General features: G+C 38.4%; 1 protein-coding gene across 1 annotated transcript in view; it reads right to left on the bottom strand.

Moving 5' to 3' along the window:
* The window catches only part of LOC136847679 (uncharacterized), an 89,243-nt gene that overhangs the window by 15,996 nt on the left and 54,053 nt on the right, over positions 1–19,194 (bottom strand). Inside the window, exon 13 of the mRNA XM_067119475.1 lies at positions 18,431–18,818. Within this exon, the coding sequence (XP_066975576.1) occupies positions 18,431–18,818 (388 nt within the window). The remainder of the gene's footprint in view (positions 1–18,430; positions 18,819–19,194) is intronic.

The following is a 19,194-nucleotide window of genomic DNA, read 5'->3' as shown; positions in this document are numbered from 1 at the left end:
CCCACTTCCTCAGGTTCCATCAAGGATTGTCTGCTTTTTGAGGCAAGCTGCAGAAGCTATTGCTAGGTGCAGAAAATCTTCTTCTAGCAGGCTTTACCAATCCAAGTGGTTAGTTTTCAGAGGATGTTGCCGCCATAATAACGTCTCATCTTATGAAACCTCTATAAGCCAATTAGCTGACTCTTTACTTTTCCAGAGGACCAACATTAAGTTGTCTCCTCCTACTATCAAGGGGTACAGGTCAATGCTTTCTTCGGTGTTAAGCATAGGGACCTGGATCTGTCATCCAACCAAGACCTCATCAGATCCTTCGAAACCTCCAAATTAGAAAAGCCTGGATTTGTCTCCTGGAACTTGGGACGTTGTTCTGAAATGGCTCACTAGCTCAACTTTCAAACCTCTCAGCTCAACCTCCTTTAAGAATCTCACTAAGAAGGCATAAGTGAGCTGCAAGCCTTCAACAAGAGGTAGGCTTTTCAAATGGAAATGCAGTATGCTCTCTCTCTCTTGGTTTCCTCGCCAAGAATGAGGAAGTTTCCAAGCCATAGCCTTGCTCGTTCGTTATTAAGAGCTTAACAGACATCCTCGGCCCAGAGGAAGAGGAGAGACTTCTTTGTCCTGTGAGAGCCTTGAAGTACTATCTTCAGAGGACAGAAAAGACCAGAGGACCTTCAGACAAGCTTTGGTGCACAATGAAGAACCCTTCACGTCCTCTGTCAAAGAATGCTCTTTCTGTTTTCCTTGGAAGTTTGATTACATAAGCACATTCTCAAGTTCAAGAAGATGTTTTACCTTCCCTTAAGGTCAAAACTCATGAGGGTCAGGCTGTCGCAACATCTCTGGCTTCTCAACAAAGCATGTCTCTTGAGAAGATTATACAATCAAGATTGTGGAAGTGTAGATCGGTTTTTGTTTTGCATTATCTTAAAGACATGGATACTATGTTTGATACTTGTTGTACTTTGGATCCTTTATCTGTGGCTGGCATGGTGTTGGGAAAGGAAGCATAGGGGGCTTTCTGTCCTTCTGCTTTCCTCTCACCTTGATGTTAGGTGTTGAGTTCAAGGGAAGCCTGGGGGTACATTGTACCCAGAGTACCCTCCACTTTTTAATGGTTGGGGTGTGGGTTTTTATTCTGGTGTAGGTGAGTGTTGTTTTTTATTCTGGTTGTCACCCAGGGCATGGGCACTCTTCTTTAATCTTTGTCAACTATCAGTGAACTTCCATGGCCTGCAAAGACCCCAATGAAGTAGAGGCAATTCTTGGCCATACTGCCACATCCTGTACAGGTTAAGATGAGCGCCGACCAGAGGCAGTACCAGCCTGAAGCAGCTCTTGTACCAGGTAAGGTACAAAAAGCATTGACCCAATGCTAGCAACCTTCCTAGTTCAAAGTCATTATATGTTTTGGATTAGAATATGTCTATGATTTCCACCTCCTTTCAATGTGGAATCAGCTATGTAATTACTTTGTAAGTCACTTATACAAAAATGACATTTTTACGATAAAATAGTTTTATATATACAGCACTTACCAAGCAATTACATACAGTAAATTGGAGCCCGCCCTCCTCCCCTCAATGGACATTGGGCATCAAATGAAATGAAGCTCTCTACTGAGTTGTACCTATCAGTCCCAAATGTGGGTGGGACCCCGTCACCTACACAAGCGATAGTAGCGCCACCATGAAAATTTGAATTTTGTTAGACTGCCATGCAGAAAGCTAGCAGCTATGTCATTGGTTGGTAAGTATATATAAAACTATATTTTATCATAGAAATGTCATACTTGTAATAAGGATTATTTCAATCAAATTTACCAAACTTATAATTTTACTGATACAGCAAACAAAGAATTTCGCACACTGATATATCTGGTTGGGTTGGTAGGCTTTCCATTTTCTGCCTACTCACTTGCAGGTAACTTGAGTGAGTTTCTGATTTTCTAGTCATTCTTTACTGTGCCATCATTGTGTTGTGAGGTTCTCTTCTCAGACTGGTACCAATATTTGGTCTCCTGTTGAATTGCTGTTGTTAGTGACAGTGCCATGATCTGAGAGTTCAATTAGGATTTGTGAAGTAAAGGATTGCTCTAATAGACTGTCAAAGTTAAAGTATGATGACAACACCCACTGTGAGGATTGTATAGGCCAGACTTGTGATTTAGAAAATGGATGTAAGGAGAGTGAAGGTTTGGATATGGAAAAAATTGTTTTGATTAGCCATAAAAAGAAATTGAGTCCAGATAGTGAGAGAAAACAGAATTTGAGAAAAGAAGAATACTAATGTTAATGTAGTTGAGGATAGCTTACTTAATTGAGGATGCTATGTTGGTTAACCCGCCACCATAGTCCACCTTTCCTGATCGTATCCCTTCTGCTTCTACCAATCAGGCTCTTCCTTCTGAATCCCCTAGAGTTAAGTAATTTTAACTATAGATGTAGAGATCCTTGAGAAAATTACATCAGATATGGTTAATATGTCACTACACCAACTGTTCATGTTCCCTTTCAAGGTTGAATGTGAGGGAGCCCTCCAATGGCTTGGTAGATTCCACAAGACCTGCTGCATGCACAGAACTAAATGTTTCTGGTGTAGACTTATGAGAGGAGCAGCCAAGGAGGGGATGCTCCCCCTCTTACATCTTTTTTCACCTCAGTCCAGCTTAACTACTCAAGGGGAAGAGCTTGGGATGAAACAACCACCAAACAAAAAAATCTGGTAAAATTAAAAATAAAGTACTGTGAACCTAAATATAACATTGAGAACTGATAAGTAAACTTTGTTGCCTTCTCTTGATTAATCAGAAGTTTTGTGCCTAGCTCCAGTTATGTTGAACATGTTTGTGGTTAGAAGGTTAGAAGCATGCTTCACTTGCCAATTTGTTGATTAAGGAGTACAGTAATAAACATATTTGAACTTTTGTTGTTTGTGCACACAAAGATGCTCAGACTAATGTTTTAACAACTGAAAAGGATATGAATGGTGTGCATGCTTCCTCAGTTGTTTCTGCATAGGTAAGAAAGAAGAACAGTTGTGCTTCTTTCTCTTGCATTATTCAGTGTCAGTTTTGCTATTTTTGACTAGCCTATTTCATCCAACTCTCCCTGTCATGTTTCACTGAAAGCTACTGCTATTGGAACATTTCATGATACTTTTTCTATGCCTGGCCCTTAATGGTTTTTCTCATTTAACCACATTTTCTTCAAAGAATTGTGCAAATATTGGAATTCTTCCATACTCAGAATTGCAGGATGATTCTAGTAGCTCTCTAATGGCCACAAAGGGTGTGATTTCCAGATCTGTTAACACTTCTATCGGATTTTCCTAGGTACTTGCCCAACAAGAAAGATCTACAAAAACAACTTTATGTTTGAAATTTCATCAAAACCTCCACTTGCTTCAGCTGACCAACTGGAGACTGAACTGACTGGTCAGAGTGAAAGGCTTAACAAAAATAAAGGAGACTGTCAGTTATCCAGCTGTATCATCAGTGGTCAGGATATTGGTTTAGGTGTAATTTTAGAGGGATTTCCTATACCTGAACCCCTGTAAATAACATTAAGTTTTTCAGATAGTGTAACTGTTATAGTAAAAGGATTTTGACAAAGGAAAAATCTATTTCTGGGGAGGGCCCGTTAATCCATTCAGCACTTATTTCCAATTCCGTTGCTAGATACCAGAGAAAAGCAAATGTAAAGCTGGGGTTACTACCCCAGGTCAATGTTATCCTAAAGGGTGAGATTGTCACAATCAACCCTGTAAAGATTCATGTCCCAACCTGCCCATCCTATGAACACAAGAACACTAGTGGGCCATGTTAGCACCCACCCCACTAGAATGATGTTTACCATGGGAGGGAGAGAATGAAAAACGGGTGTTAGGACATGGTCAGAAATAGATTTTTCCTTTGAAAATTGGATCGGTCCCTAATAACAGAGAAATAAATATCATTCTTATGCAAAAGACAAAACAGAGACGTTGAAAACTAGGGAGAATTCCACCCTGAACATTAGTAAGGTCCTCGAATGTAATGAAAATAATGTAAGTGGCCACCGTAAGAGCATTTTGGAATTGAACCTGAATAGGTTTGTATTAAGAAAACACTTTGGCAGACACAATGACAGCCCCCTTTTCAAATAAAGAGAGACCTGACAAAATATTCCTGTCTAAAAACCTGTAAGGAGAAAAACTGGGCACAGAGACAGACCTTGTGAAGGGAGTACTTTCCAAGGTGACCACCCTACCATTAACGGTTACAGGTCAATGTTATCCTGGGTTTTCAGACAAGTAATCATGAACCTGTCCTATGATAAGAATCATGGGCCTTATGATAAGGATCTTTGTTAGGTGGTCAGATACTTTGAAATTGAGGTCCCTAAGTCTAGCAACAAGTCTCTAGCTTGGAATGTACATGTAGTATTTAATGCTTTTGCCTTTTGAGCCTTTGGCTAACTTTTTACAGCACTACTTTCTTGCTACTGCCAAAGGGGTGAAATTATGGTCAGCAAGAAAGATGTAATATTTTGCTGTCCTAACTTTTTACCCTTGTTTAGGTCCAAGAATGATTTTCAGTGCAGAGCATTATATGGATCTATTTGACTCTCTAATCTCATGGATCTAGAGGACAAAAGTGAAGCTTTGTTATGTCTTGTTGGAGCTCCAAAGGCTCATCTAGAAAAGACTAAAGCTGTTTGGGACTGTGTAAAAATTTATACACCAGGGCATTAGGTAACAGGGACTGTGTATCAAAGAATGCAGTGTCTTACATAATTAAAAATTAATTAAAGCTCATGTTAATTTAGGGGTGAACATCTGCCTTTAAGGTAAAAGTTGATGTACTAAATGTCACTCAGTGGACATGCATTTCAGTATTTGCCTCACATTATCTGAAAGATGTTGAAATAGTTTACAAAAATTGTTGAACTCAAGTTCCTTTGCTTGCTGCAGGGAATATATTATCTTGAATTCAAAAGTCCTTCCTGTGCCCTTCTTCCTTTCCTAAAATTCTGGTTTATTTTAAAGTTATGTGGAGTATGAAGGTACTAATTGTATTTAGGAGTGTACCTTCTTCTCAGGCAGGTATTATTTTTTAGTTTGTTGGCTGTCTTGGTTGTACAACTAACACCCATGTCACTGGGTATTTTTAGAGTGAAACTCTCACTATACTGTAATGGTTACTTCAGCTGTTAGTATCATTAGCTCTGGACAAGGACCCAGTAGAAGCATTACTAGCTCTGAAGGTTCCTTATTTGGTAAGAGTTTTCATAAGTATTACATTAACGTAATTTTTGTTTTATTTTTTTTTATTGGTTTAAATCAGCCTTGTTTCCATAAGTTTCTTTTGCAAGATATAATGGGTTCATTAACGTAATGTTTTGGTGTTGTTGAGCACCTCCTCCTTCCTTGTTTATATCTGTGAACTATCGTTCTAACGATTGTTTTCTAATTTAGTTTTGAGCCATATGGACAGTTCGTAAGACCCCCACTGGGAACGTTTATGGTCTAAGATAAGTTCAGGCTTTGAAAACTCCTTGTCAGACCATTCCCCAGAGCAGCTTTATTTTGGATTACTGGAGGACGACCTTTTGCAAATGTATTGTTTACGGTTTTGGATGCACTTCTCAGACAGTCTGCTGGTATCTTAGTCACCTTGCGACTCTGGTACATTACGTTAGATCAATGCTCTTGTGTGCTGTGCTGCCTTAACGCCAGTCTTACTGTCATAGCGTTTCCGGTTGAGGAACCTTCTGGAACATTTACCGTTTCGCTGGCCCAGTACTGATTTTGGATTCACCTGCTACTTCTGCCTTCATCCTGCTGCTGTCCTCGGGATGTGTTTTGTTGGCTCGTGTTAGGAGGAAAGTTGGGAGGCTATCGCCAGGTAAAATTGAACAGCTATTCTATTTTGCTTGGAGGTGCTTCCTTGCTCCTGTTGTCCTGGCGATTTTGTCCATCCCTCTGGTTAGCAGTTTGGTGTTCCAGTAGTAACTCTTAGTTCGATTCCTACTCAGGCATTCATCCCAGACGTGAGGATTTGAACTGTCAGGGATTTACAGAGTCTAAATATATATGCATATTATGTAAGGTCCGTTGTCATAATTTTCCCTTGTGTGTATTAAGTTTTGAAGTTTGTTTATCTTATTGTGGTATTTTGTAATATTCCATAAATATTTAGTTGAGTATGATTAGGCAGGTAAATTTAAGAATTTTCCTTGTTTTGGAATCTTCTCGCTTCTTTCAACCTTTTGTTGTTTAGGTTAGTTTTGGCCGCTTATTTTGGATCCACCCTGATTTATGAAGTTTTTCTTTTCTTATGAATTTCTATTAGTGGTATTTAGTTTAGCTTTAGGGTGCCTTGTAGTTCGTCGAGGACCAGATATTTTGTCCTCTTGCTTTTGTATGTTTGTATATTACTTGTTAACCCAGAAATTCGGCTGATTTAAATTTTTTCATTTTTTGTAATAAATACTATTAGATTTTTCTGAGTGTTTTGTGCCTGTTTTACTTGAACATAGTTACATTTACTGTCTACGATCTTGGTAAAAAGTACATAAGAACCTGTACCCGAACCTCATAAGGTTTGTAATAATAAGGATGGTGTTCCTTAGTTTTTCCCATTGGGTGGGTTGTTTGGCTTTCAAGATATAATTACAATGGGTTCACTAGCCCTCAATTATATGGGTTCACTAGCCCTCCATCCACATCAGTGTTTATTAAGCTAGGTGAATCTTCGATAAGTTTTATTGAAATATGAATTTTGATGATATAAAATTCCTAAAACCCTGCCAACTTTCCCACCATCTTGTGAGCAAAGAAAAGAATGATTAGAAAACTGGAAACTCCCTCCAATTTTATATTACATTCCATTCCCTTAGCTACCCGCAAGTGAGTTGGTAGAAAAGTCTACCAATCAGACCTGGTATAACTGTGAAACTCTTTGCCATATAGGTAGCATTACAGCCAGATTAATGTTTGTGCTAAGTACTGAAATAAATATTTTTATTACAACTATTTTTTTTAGTTTAATAGGAGTGACAGTTCTAGAATTCTTAATCAAGATTTTGTTTGCAAGCTTATATGCATTAGCTTTAGGTTATTTCATAAGAATAAGGTGATTTCAAATGATGGTACAATGTATGAAGTAACTTTCTTAAGCAGTGTTAGTATAAAATTTATGATATTGCCATGCAACTTTAGATTACAAGACCTTTAACTTGAGGATTTGTCTTATATCCAAAATTCTAATGTACATACTTTTGTTTTGTTTGTCTGGACAACTTAACATGGACAGCACTAAAAATGTATGTAAGTTAAGTATACCTCAGTTTAACCAGACCACTGAGCTGATTAACAGTTCTCCTAGGGCTGGCCCGAAGGATTAGATTTATTTTACGTGGCTTAGAACCAATTGGTTACCTAGCAATGGGGCCTACAGCTTATTGTGGAATCCAAACCACATTATAACAAGAAATGAATTTCTATCACCAGAAATAAATTCCTCTAATTTTTCATTGGCTGGTCGGAGAATCAAACGTGGGACCAGCAGAGTGCTAGCTGAGAACGATACCCACCCATCCAACGAGGAACTATAATAAATGTATGTAAACCTAGAGTGAACTTAGAACATAAATTTAAGGTTCATGCCATGACTCTGGCCAAGAGTATGTAAGATGAATAGTATAACCAAGACCTTTTCCTATGAGTAGTCCCCATAAATCTTTGTGGAATGTTTTCTATGCTGTGTGTTGCTTTCCCCCCCTGGGTAATACATGAAAATTTGAACTTGCTTCAAAGCCCTTGTTAGCCAACAGAACAATAAACATATGTGTTATCCTGTAACACCAAAATTTTGAGTTTTTAAGTCCTCTAATCTGGTTCATTTATAAAGAAAGTGAGCTTTTATTTTTTCTTCATTGACACAGTTTGAGTGTTTACTCTATTTCTTGCATAAGTACCGGTAAATTCAGTTAACATTCCCCCCAAAATTACTTCACCATATCTTGCTCATTGTGCATATTAAGACAACAGTGCAGTAAAAGTGATACACATTTTGTCATGTAAGTGATTATCTGGTTTGATGAATATTTTGCATGCACTGTACAGGTATTTTTCCATGATAGAAAGCAATATTACACTAGAATATTATCCTGTTATCCTATGACTTCTAAAATATATTCATTGGGCTCATTTTTAAAATAGAATAATCCTATGCTACTTACAGAAAGCTTGTACACTATGGTTTTGGATGTTTAAGCAGATTAAGGACAGAGAAATTTAGAGCTAGCTAAGTATGAAGTACAGTAGTGACAGCATGTATCTACATTACACATTTACTGAATAATTGATCATAAAACCTGTTTGAACTGCAGTAATTAAGAAGAAATGGACAAAGTCATGCCAGATTTTAAATATATTTTATCAAGATAAGCAAAAAATTTTAGTTCCAACATCTTTAATGTACACTTCAGGGATTCCCCCCATAAGCAATGTACAGACATTACCAGTAGATCTAAATTTGAGTCTTGGCCCCATACATTTCAAGGCCTATAATATCACAAAGACCTACTATTGCATAACCCGACTTTTCGTCTAACGTCATTTTGTCCATGTCTTTTGGTTCTATGTCTTTTTGTCTGATGATTTTTTTGTCCAAAGACTTTTTGTCCAATTGTAAATAAACTCCTTTGAAAAAACTATAACGAGCCTCGTTAAAGGATTGTTATTACCGTTCTCTTTTCTTCTCTATTAAAAGCTGTTATTGTATTTTAAAATACTTATGATAAAGTAGTATACTCATTCTCTCTCTAAGTCTGGTAATGTATATAGAAATTGCTAAAATTTCTATACAGGCAGTCCCTGGTTTACAACAGGTCCGGCATACGATGTTCCAAAGTTACGACGTTTTTGAAATATAATCATCAAAATTATTTCCCGGTTTATGACACGTTCAAGGGTTACGATGTGACCTACGCCAATCCGACGGAAGAAATATGGCTCCAAACAGCAGAATAATAAAAATTTGGAGTTTTTTTTTATGAAAAACTCAATAAAAATGTAGTTTACATCGTATTCAATACATCCAAAGCGTTAAAAGTAAGATTTTCTTAGGATTTCTGACGATTTTCTACGATTTTTAGTTTTATGATGATTTTCGGTTCATGACATGGCGTAAAAACAGAACCCCCGTCGTAAACCGGGGACTTCCTGTATACAGTAAACTTTCTGAATTTCCCTATCCTGAAATGGCAAAGTTCATTGTGTCGACCAAGAACAAAAGAAAAGTAGTTGATGAAAGTAATTACATCTACGATTTTCATTCAAGCAATACAAAAATAGGAAAAGAATACTGGAGATGTGAGAAAAGAAGGTTGTGTTCAGTGTGAAAACAATGAGCCAAAAATTATTTATTTTTCTAGTGAGCACTTTCCTCCAGCTGATGTAGATTTGTTAAATGCTAGAAAAGTAGTTGCAGAAATAAAGCATAAAGCAGCGGAAAACATAGCAGCAAGTTCGTGTAGCATAATAGCGGCCAAGTTTATGCAACGAACAGAAAATACTTGCTCTCAACTTCCTAGGTTGCCCATACTGTCAAGGACTATTCAAAGGTGCTGACAAAAAATTCTGGATTTCCAGCTAATCCAGTGGCTAGACTAACAATCATTTCATAGTGCAAAACTGCGAGGTTTTCCCCCCAGTTACACCTTTAGGACCTTTCTGTTCTCAATTTTCCTTTCAGCGCTGAATGACCTCATAGGTCCCAGTGCTTGGCCTTTGGCGAAAGTTCTATATTCCATTCCGTTCCAGTGGCTAGACTGGTTTTGAAATACCTGACGATTGTAAACTTGGTAATGGCGAACAGTTTCTGAGATATGATTTGAGTGTCGAGGATCAACAGCGCTTACTAGTATTTGCATCAGAAAGTGCTCTTCAGGATATAGCATCATACCATCATTGGTCATGTGATGGAACCTTCAAAATTGTGCCAGAACAGTGGTTTCTACTGTTTTGTATTCATGCACAGTACAAGTTAAAGGTAGCAGTTTTCCACTGGTCTTTGCATTACTGCCAAATAAAACAAAGCAAACATACGAATTATTTTTTGAGCAATTGAAAATCATGCAACCTAATGCAGATCCACTTGATATCATGGCAGATCTCAAGGTTGCAGTGAATTCATCTGTTGTGGCATGTTTGTTTCATTTGAGCCAATCAGTGTTTTGAAAAATTATAAATTTAGGGCTCGAAGAAAAATACAATACAGACTGAATTCTGTATTAAAATTTGATGTTTTTCTGCATTGGCCTTCCTCCCCATTGAAGATGTCGAAGAGGCTTATGAAGGTTTAATAGATGATGAAGAAATAACGCTGAATTCATCATTACTTCGACTTGGCTTACTTAGGCATTGTGAGAGGACGTGGTACTAGACAAAGGAGAGAACCACCTACATTCTCGATAGCTGTATGGAATGTTAATCAGCGTATCTTCAAGATCTACCAAGAACAAATAATACTGCAGAAGGGTTTCATTCTGTGATAAACCGTTTGGCGGATTGAGCACATTTGAATATTTGGAAGTCAATGAAAACTCTGAAGGAAGAGGAAGGGTTTTGTAAAAGGTAAAAAGACTCAAATTCTTAGGGGAGATCTGTCAAATTCATGTATGCATTAAAAAAAATAACTGAACACCTCAAAAGATTGGTCACTGAATATGGTTCAACAATAAAAATTGATTTTTTGAAGAACGAGGTATATAATTTGCATCAATTTTAAGTGATCATAATAAATCATGTTATATCTTATTACTTTTCTTAAATGACTTTTTGAAATACATTTTTCCACTTTATTTTACTTGTATCCTATAAATAAAATTCTGTGATTATTTGATCTTGATATTCCCCATTTTTTATAGTTTATTTACTGGTGATCATAATAAATCATTAGTTATATCTTATTACTTTTCTTAAATGCCTTTTTTAAAAATACATTTTATCACTGTATTTTACTTGTATCCTATCAATAAAATTCTCAAAGATTTTTTGCTCTTGATATTCACCCTTTTTTTTATTGAGTTTATTTAATAGTGATCATAATAAATTGGTCATAATGTTATTGGACAAAAAAAATTGGACAAACAGACGTAGGACCAAAAAACATGGACAAAGTGACGTTAGATGAAATTACTTTGGACAAAAAGACATAGCACCTTACTATTGTACTGTTCCTTGTAATTTTGAGTGGCCTTTGAACAGCAACCATCATGTCTACTGCTTATCTTACCCCGAGAGTAAATATTGTATTGTTGCTTAGCGTAGCCTTTGGTCATAATTTTGTGCCAAACTTTAGATAAATTTTGGTTAAATCTTGTAGGCTAACCTTACCGATTTATTTTGTTCACTGTGCTACAAAGTCTTATTCACATATAGAAACCATCTAACCTTAGGTCACAGTCTACTAAAACCTTGTTTTTGTGGACTTTTTATAAATTGACACATGTCTTGTTTTATACTGTATATGTAACCTACCAAGTAATTACTGTACATAGCTATTAGTGTCTACTTGAACGGCAGCTTTAGATTCGAAATTTGCTGTAACGCTCTTTCATTTTGGTGCAGGTAAGTACCCTGCCCACTTCCAGGGAAGTAGAAGTACAACTTAGCTGAAGAGCTCGGTTCGTTTCTGCTGCTCAGTGACCATACATTGGTTGTTAAGCAGCTTTGTTTTGATGATAAGGATTGTTCACTGGATGGTTTTACTAGTTATCGAAAGATTTGATGAAGTATTCTGTACTTTGGTAGTCTCTGTCCTATATTTTCTTAGCTTTGTTAAACTTAGTTTGGACTTTTTTTTTGGATTTTGACTTATTATGTCAGACTCAAGTGTGCCTAGTAACCAGTACTGAATTGTAGCAAAGGCTGCAATACACGGTTGACTTCCTCTAAATACGACTCTCATTCTGTTTGTTTTCATTGCTGAGAACAAATTTGTTCTTCTGACTTGATGTGTGAGGAGTGTAGTAACTGGGATGAAGTTAAATGGAGAATTTTGACTGCTCATTTAGACACTAGAAAAAGCTAGACAGAGAAAGGCGGCTGCTAGAGCTGAAGCCAGAGCTTCAGTGTCTTCTACTCCTAAACCAGTCCTTTCGACTCATGTGACTGCTTGTTCTCCTATTCCAAGTTCTCTTGCATTCCCTTCTACTCTGTTACCCAGCTCCCATCCCACTGAACCTAGTGCCATTGCAAGTCTCCAAGCCCGGATCGACAAGAAATGACACGATAGTTAATACAGTTACTCAAATAGGAGTTTCAGTGAGAGTGCTTTTGGACAAAGCAAGTGGTGGACCCAGTGCAAATGTTGTGTCAGTGGAGGGGGTGGCTGCTCATCCCACCAATGCTCCTGGACGGAGGTCCCTGCCAGACTCCCCTGCACCTGGGAAGAGGCAGACCGTAAGTTCAAGGGAGGTCAGTGGGGTTTGCCCACGAGTAGTTGCTCCCTCAACCAATCCTGTCACCATTTCCCAGACTTTGGTGCTTAAGCGCTGGAAAGGTGTCCAAATGGATCACACCTTGTCTTCCAGTGGTTCAGACTCTAATGAGCCTAAAGGACGCAGCTGGCATGATTCCCCCATGCCATTGAAAAGGCATTTGATAAGAGAATCAGGATCCCTCATAAGCGCCATAGGGACCAAGAGCCTCTTGTAGCTATTGAGACAATGGAGAGCTCCCAGTGGCTCACAAGCACCCATTAGCCTCTAAGCACCAAGTGGCTCACAGATATCCAAAGGAAGAAGATCACCCCATGGGATCAGAGCACCCAGTAGCGCCTAAGCATCCAATGGGAGCAGAGCACCCACTGGCTCCCGATCTATCAGTGACATCTAATCCTAGTACAGTGTTGGCTTATGCTCAGGCTTCTGAGGGTTTGTCTGATTCGCATAATTCCGATAACAGCTGGTCAACCTGTACCAGCACCCCTATTAAGACTCAAGAAGTGAAGATTGTACCTTCGGCTTTTGTTGTAGAGCATCCCAAGCTGACGTTAGTACCTCTCCCTCCAACTCAGGATTCATCTCTTCTCCCAATTCATCAACAGTTGGATAATATCCTAGAACTGCTGAAGAAGCATTCATCTTCTCCTCAGAAGCCAGAGGAAGCACAACAGGACTTGGCTCTTTCTTCTGTTACTTCGTTGGAAGAGGAACCAGAACAGGAACAACCTTCATTGTATGCATCCCTTTTGAATTATTTTGTTTTGTTTCCCTACTTATTTATCTACCGCGGTGCCTTCTTCACCTGGGTCTTCCTTCATGTTGCATCAACCTGTTGGAGCTACTAAGCTCCCTACAATGGCATTATCCATCTCGTCTGAGAAGGCTTTGGCAGGCATCGACTCTTGGTTGTCCGAAAAGAGGGAGTTAGGCAAGGCTGTCTTTTGTTCCCCTCCTTCTCACCTGTCTAAGAGAAGATATGCTTTTTATGCAACCGGGGAAGCTCCTTCCTTGGGAGTCTCTGCCTCCTCCCAAGGGGACTTCTCCGGCCTGATCAATCCCACATGCAGATTGGCTTTCGATTCGGCCAAGATCATATTTTCCTCAACAGAACTTGACTGTTTAGTGAAGGATACTTAAAAGGTTTTTGAAATTTTCAGTTTCCTTGACTGGACAGTAGGAGCCTTGATGAAGAAAATCAAGGATTGTTCTTCAATACAGGACAACTTTGCAGCAGACTGGCTTGGGGGTGCTTCCTGCGCTGATAAGGCTGTGAGAGACAGATCCCCGGAATTAGCTGCACCCTTTTCAGTGGGCATGCTCAAGAAAAGGGAGTTGTGGTGCTTTCTCCACTAAAGGAGTGACCCCTTCACAAAGATCTTCTCTTCTTTTTGCCCATTGGATAAGTCTTTTCTCATGAGCTACGGTGGAGTGGGTAACAACGGAGCTCCAAAAGAAAGCAACCCATGACCTACTGGCACAATCGGCCAAGTGACAGAAGGATTCAAACCATTCTTTGGCAGTTTCTTTCACCGCTAAACCTTTTTCTCCCCTTCAACCACGGCCCTTTCAAGATGGAAGAGGAAGATCTATCCGACCAGTCAATAAGAAATCTATTTAAAGACCCGCCTCTAGCAAGCGAGGTCCTCCGTACCTCATTGGACGCCAGATTCCTTCAGTTTTAGAAGTGGGAAGCCAGATCCGTGGAACCGTGGGTACTACAAGTACTCAAAGAAGGGTATTTGATTCCCTCCAATGAGAGACCTCCTATGATGTCTTCTCCCATCATCTTGAAGGCGTACTCAGAAGGCTTGGAGAGGTTTTCAGCCTTCTCAAAGGAGGTTTCAGTTCTTCTCAAGAAAAGAGCGATAGAGGTGGTGGAAGACTTGTCCTTGGAGGGGTTTTACAACTGTTTATTTTGTAGTTCCCAAGTCATCGGGAGGTTGGAGACCTGTCCTGGATGTAAGCGCTCTGAACTTCTTCGTCTAAACAATGAAGTTCAAAATGCAGACGAACCACTCTGTTCGCACTGCGATTCGTCAAGGAGATTGGATGGTATCCATCGGCATGAAGGGCGCTTACTTTCATGTCCCAATACACCGGGATTCCAAGAAATCTCCGAGGTTTGTGTTCCAGGACACAGTCTTCCAATTTTGGGCTCTGTGCTTTGGGTTGTCCACAGCCCCTCAAGTCTTCACCAAAGTATTTGCCCCTGTAATGCAATGGCTTCACCTAATGGGCGTCACAGTATGCCTTTACCTGGACGATTCGCTCCTGCGATTGTCATCCAAGAAGAAATGTACGGAGGACTTTCTGAAAACTCTTCAGCTAGCCCAGGATTTGGGCATTCTAATCAACCAAGAAGAGTCCCAGGTAGTCCCTACTCAGTCGAGCCTACTTAGGGGTGAAGATAGACTTTCGGAATTTTCGGGTTTTTCTGTCCGACAAGAGAATACAGTCGTGCATCCAGAAAATCTGTCAACTTTCTAGATCTCCAGTCCTGCTCTGCCAACGATTGGATGAGCCTTTTTAGGAAGTCTCTCTTCCATCGAGATGTTCGTGCCGTTAGGGAGACTACATGCGAGACCTTTACAATTATTCCTAAAGACCAGTTGGAGCAGGAAGACTCTTCCAGACTCATTCATCTTCCCCATCACACCAGAAATAAAAGATCTTTAGTGGTAGCTCAAAGAAGTGACATTTCTTGTAGGAAAATCTCTACTTTAACCAAACCCAAACCTAACATTGTTCTCCAACGCATCAGATCTGGGTTGGGGGCCATTCGATCTTAGGAGACTTGGAAGCGGCAGGGACATGGTCTCTACAGGAGAGAAAGCTCCATATAAACCTGAAGGAACTGAAGGCGATTCACTTTGCGCTTTAGCATTTTGCTTCAGTGACTCGCGACTCAGTGGTAGCAGTTCACTTGGAAAACACATCCACTCTAGCATACATTTGGAATCAGGAAAGAATGCACTCTTTTTCTCTGTGTGAAGCAGCCAGAGGTCTCCTCCTCTGGGCTTACAGCAACATCACCCAGATCCTCACCTGCTTCATTCAGGACAAGTTGAACGTTCTAGCGGACAAATTGAGCCGTTGCAAACAGGTCACTGAAACCACAGGTGTGCACCAACCTGTGGAAACAGTGGAAGTGTCATTCAGTTTTTGCCAACCACTACTTACTCGATGTGAAGACAATATTCAAGGACTACAGTATACACTAGGTCTGTTCTCCATGGCTGGCATGGAACTAGGGAATGAGGGGTAGGAGTACTTCTTCTATTTCCCCTATCTCCTCACCTTGTTAAGGCCGTAGAGTTATTTTGGAAGCCTGAGGGTACTTGGTACCTGGAGTACCTACCAACCTTTACTTTTAATGGATGGGTATTGTTTTTTAATTTGGTGTTCAGGTAACATGGTTTTTTATGATTGTTTTGGTTGGTGTATATTTTTTCATGCCCAGGCAAGGGCAACTGGTTTGTTTAGCTTTGACAGTAATAGGAGTACAGTACTCCCTGACTGCAAAGCTCCCACTGAAATAGGGCCAACTCCTGACATTACCGGTTATGTCCCTACGGGGTCGAGATGAGCAACGACCAAGAGGCAGTATCTTCCTGCTCTAGCTCTCTCCCCAGGTAAGGTTACAACAGGCATTACCACAGTGCTAGCATTTTATCTATTTCAAGTGCATTTCCGCTTATAAATGTTTTTTGAGTAGTACATGTCCATGTTTCCCACCTCCTGTCAATGTGGGCTTCAGTTAAGTAATTACTTGGTAAGTTACATATATAAAAATTAAATTTTTATAATAAAATAAAATACTGTAATTACATGATCGGAGGCCTTCCCCCCTCCCCACACATGGACATAGAGCATAAATAAACTGAGCTCTTCAGCGATGTTGTACCTATACTTCCCTAGAAGTGGGTGGGGCACTTACCTGCACCAAAACAAAAGAGTGCTACTGCAAATTTCAAATCTACAGCTGCTGTTAAAGTAGAAACTAATAGCTATGTAATTACTTGGTAAGTATATATAAAACTTAATTTTATTATAAAAATGTCATATTTTCAAGGACAAGGATTAAAGGTTTTTTAATGAATTGCATTTAAGCAAAAGCAACCAACTTCAAGCTAAATAAAAAAATAGATATACCCTTGTATAGATAGATTTTTACATTGTATTTAATTTGATACAAAAAAATTGAATACCACTAATGCCACTAGTGTAATGGTGTTAAATTCTAGGGAAATTACCATTGAAGAAAACATGTGTACTGTACTTTCAACATTTTTCTTTCGAACTGGTAATTGTAAAGATGAATGATAAAATGCTGTTTTCATGAACAATATCCCTGTTATAGCCTACATGTCATCCTCCCTCTATGTCTCTCCTCCACCATCTATGTCCATTACTATTCCACACTGCATACATTTAAATCTTCCCTCCCCCAAAAGATTTTCTTGTTTTCTTTGGCCATTCAAAGTAAATAAACAATGGGGAAGATAGCAATATCTTTCAGTAAATTATATTGCAGTATACTTATTAACCGGAGCTGAGTATTTTTTTGTAGAGACAGTCTTTGTTTAATGTATTTTTTCATGGGAGGGTTAGTGTTAGGCTAATAAATTATCAATAATATCAGGTAAAATGAATAAAGGGAATGGAGAGCTTGTGACTTGGATTTTTCTTAATTAGTTTCACAGGATGCTCTTTACCTTCAGTGGTAGGTTATTATTTATTTATAAAAGCCCATCCTTCTGTTTACAAGTGCAAACACAATACTTAAAAACATAATTGCTATCCTACAGTACAGTTCAAATTCTGTTCTAACCCTAAGTATAGTTTTATACAATAAGATTATGATAAGATTAGTATTAAGACTGTAGAGACCTCATATTGGAATTAAAGTAATTGTAATTATTCAGTGAATAACTTCTATGATCTTACAAAGGAAGTGGTATGGATACACATATATTTTTAATATAAGAGGTGTGAGTTCCTCATTTAAACTACCATTAATTTTATAGCTACTCTATAAGGTGATGGATACCAAATATCAATGGTTTACAGATGGTTTCTGTTATTAGTATGCCTGAGCCTTACTACTGTCAGCCAGTGATAATTAAAGGAATGGAAAGGAAGCTTTTAAGGAGTAATTTTACTCATTTTTGTATAATAACAAATTTGGGGATTAATTTTCTCAAGCACATTAAATCTACTAAGTTACTTAGCGAACACATATTGATAGAATTCTGAAGAACATGTACAATACTGCGCTTACTTTTATGTTAATACTTTCAGCACCTGGAATAGATATTTTAAATCTCATGAGGTGTGAACATTATAGAAAAATGCAAATGTGGTTGTTCATTGAAAAGTGGCCACAAGAAAAATTAATCTTTTGCTTGTAATGTGTGATTAAAGCGTAGTGTTGCACTAAAAAAGCTGTATGTATCATGCAGTTTAAGCAAATAAAAACCTGTAATCTTTACCCAGCTTTAATGGGAGATTATTCATTTACATGGAAAATCATTATTAATGTGTTTGGCATTCCCAATTTGTACAAAAAAAAAAAAAAAAATTGCCATACAAAATAGCACAATAACACAAGAAAAGACCCCAAATAAAATATTTCTGATAATATTTTTTGTATACATGTATATACACTTTACATTGCAGTACAGTATACATAAAAACACAGCATGCAATTAACTTAAAACGTTTTTTCCCATTTAAAATGCTTACTTCTAACATGAAAATACACAGGGATTATAATTACAGTGCATTTTTAACATGAATCCCAAACATGATATTGTAATTCCAAAATAGTGTCATCTATGACTCATGATAAAACAAATTTAATTTTCATCTTGTACTTTGCAGAGGATTAGAAAATTATACTGAAGGAACTGGTGGCAAATCGACAGTTTCCGTACCATCTCTCGAAGTTTCCATATGTTGGGTCACATCGTAGGTGAACACTTTGAGACCTAAAAAGCCACCGGAACCTTGTTGTCCTTTGTGGAAGAGCTCAATTCCAGAAAGCCAGGAGCTAGGTGAAGGAGAAACATTCTGGGCATCAAAGAAAGGTACTGTCAGTTGTGCAACATCTTCACCTCTTGAAGTAGGAACAAAGCGCAACCAAGAATCTGGCTCAGCATCTTGTTTATTTTGTAAGGGGAATTTAGTTGGATCATCAAGGTCATCAACACTGAACTGCTTCCTTGGGTTGTTTGCCATGGCTGGAGTGTTATCATTACTAACCCAGTAGCTTTTGTATGGTTCAAGTTTACCATCTGTATAGTTCACTGGCGTTACTTGCATCTGTAAATAGAATTAGTTGTCATTAATCCAACATCTCTTGTTGAGTTCCAGTTTACCAAGTATATGGTTTATTATATGGTTCTTTGATGGAACTTGTGCCTCTTAAAAACAGTTATGACTAATTCAGTAACTCATGTAGTTGTAAGTCACCAGATAAATAGTTTATTGATATCATATGCTTCAGTAAAGATAACTAAGAATTTTATGTTAAAAAGGTCTGCAAAAGAGCCTCTTACAACTAGAAAATAGATACTAGTATCAGCAAGAAAAACTATGAAATGCACAACAATTCAGTTTGCTGAGATAATGTACTGCATCCAAGTTGGACCATTGATCAAAAAATGTTTGACAGGTTAAGCAGGAAGTCTGACTAACT

This window comes from Macrobrachium rosenbergii, chromosome 17 (genome assembly GCF_040412425.1).
Source record: "Macrobrachium rosenbergii isolate ZJJX-2024 chromosome 17, ASM4041242v1, whole genome shotgun sequence".
NCBI classification, from domain to species: domain Eukaryota; kingdom Metazoa; phylum Arthropoda; class Malacostraca; order Decapoda; family Palaemonidae; genus Macrobrachium; species Macrobrachium rosenbergii.
This window is presented reverse-complemented; position numbering and strand designations above follow the sequence as displayed.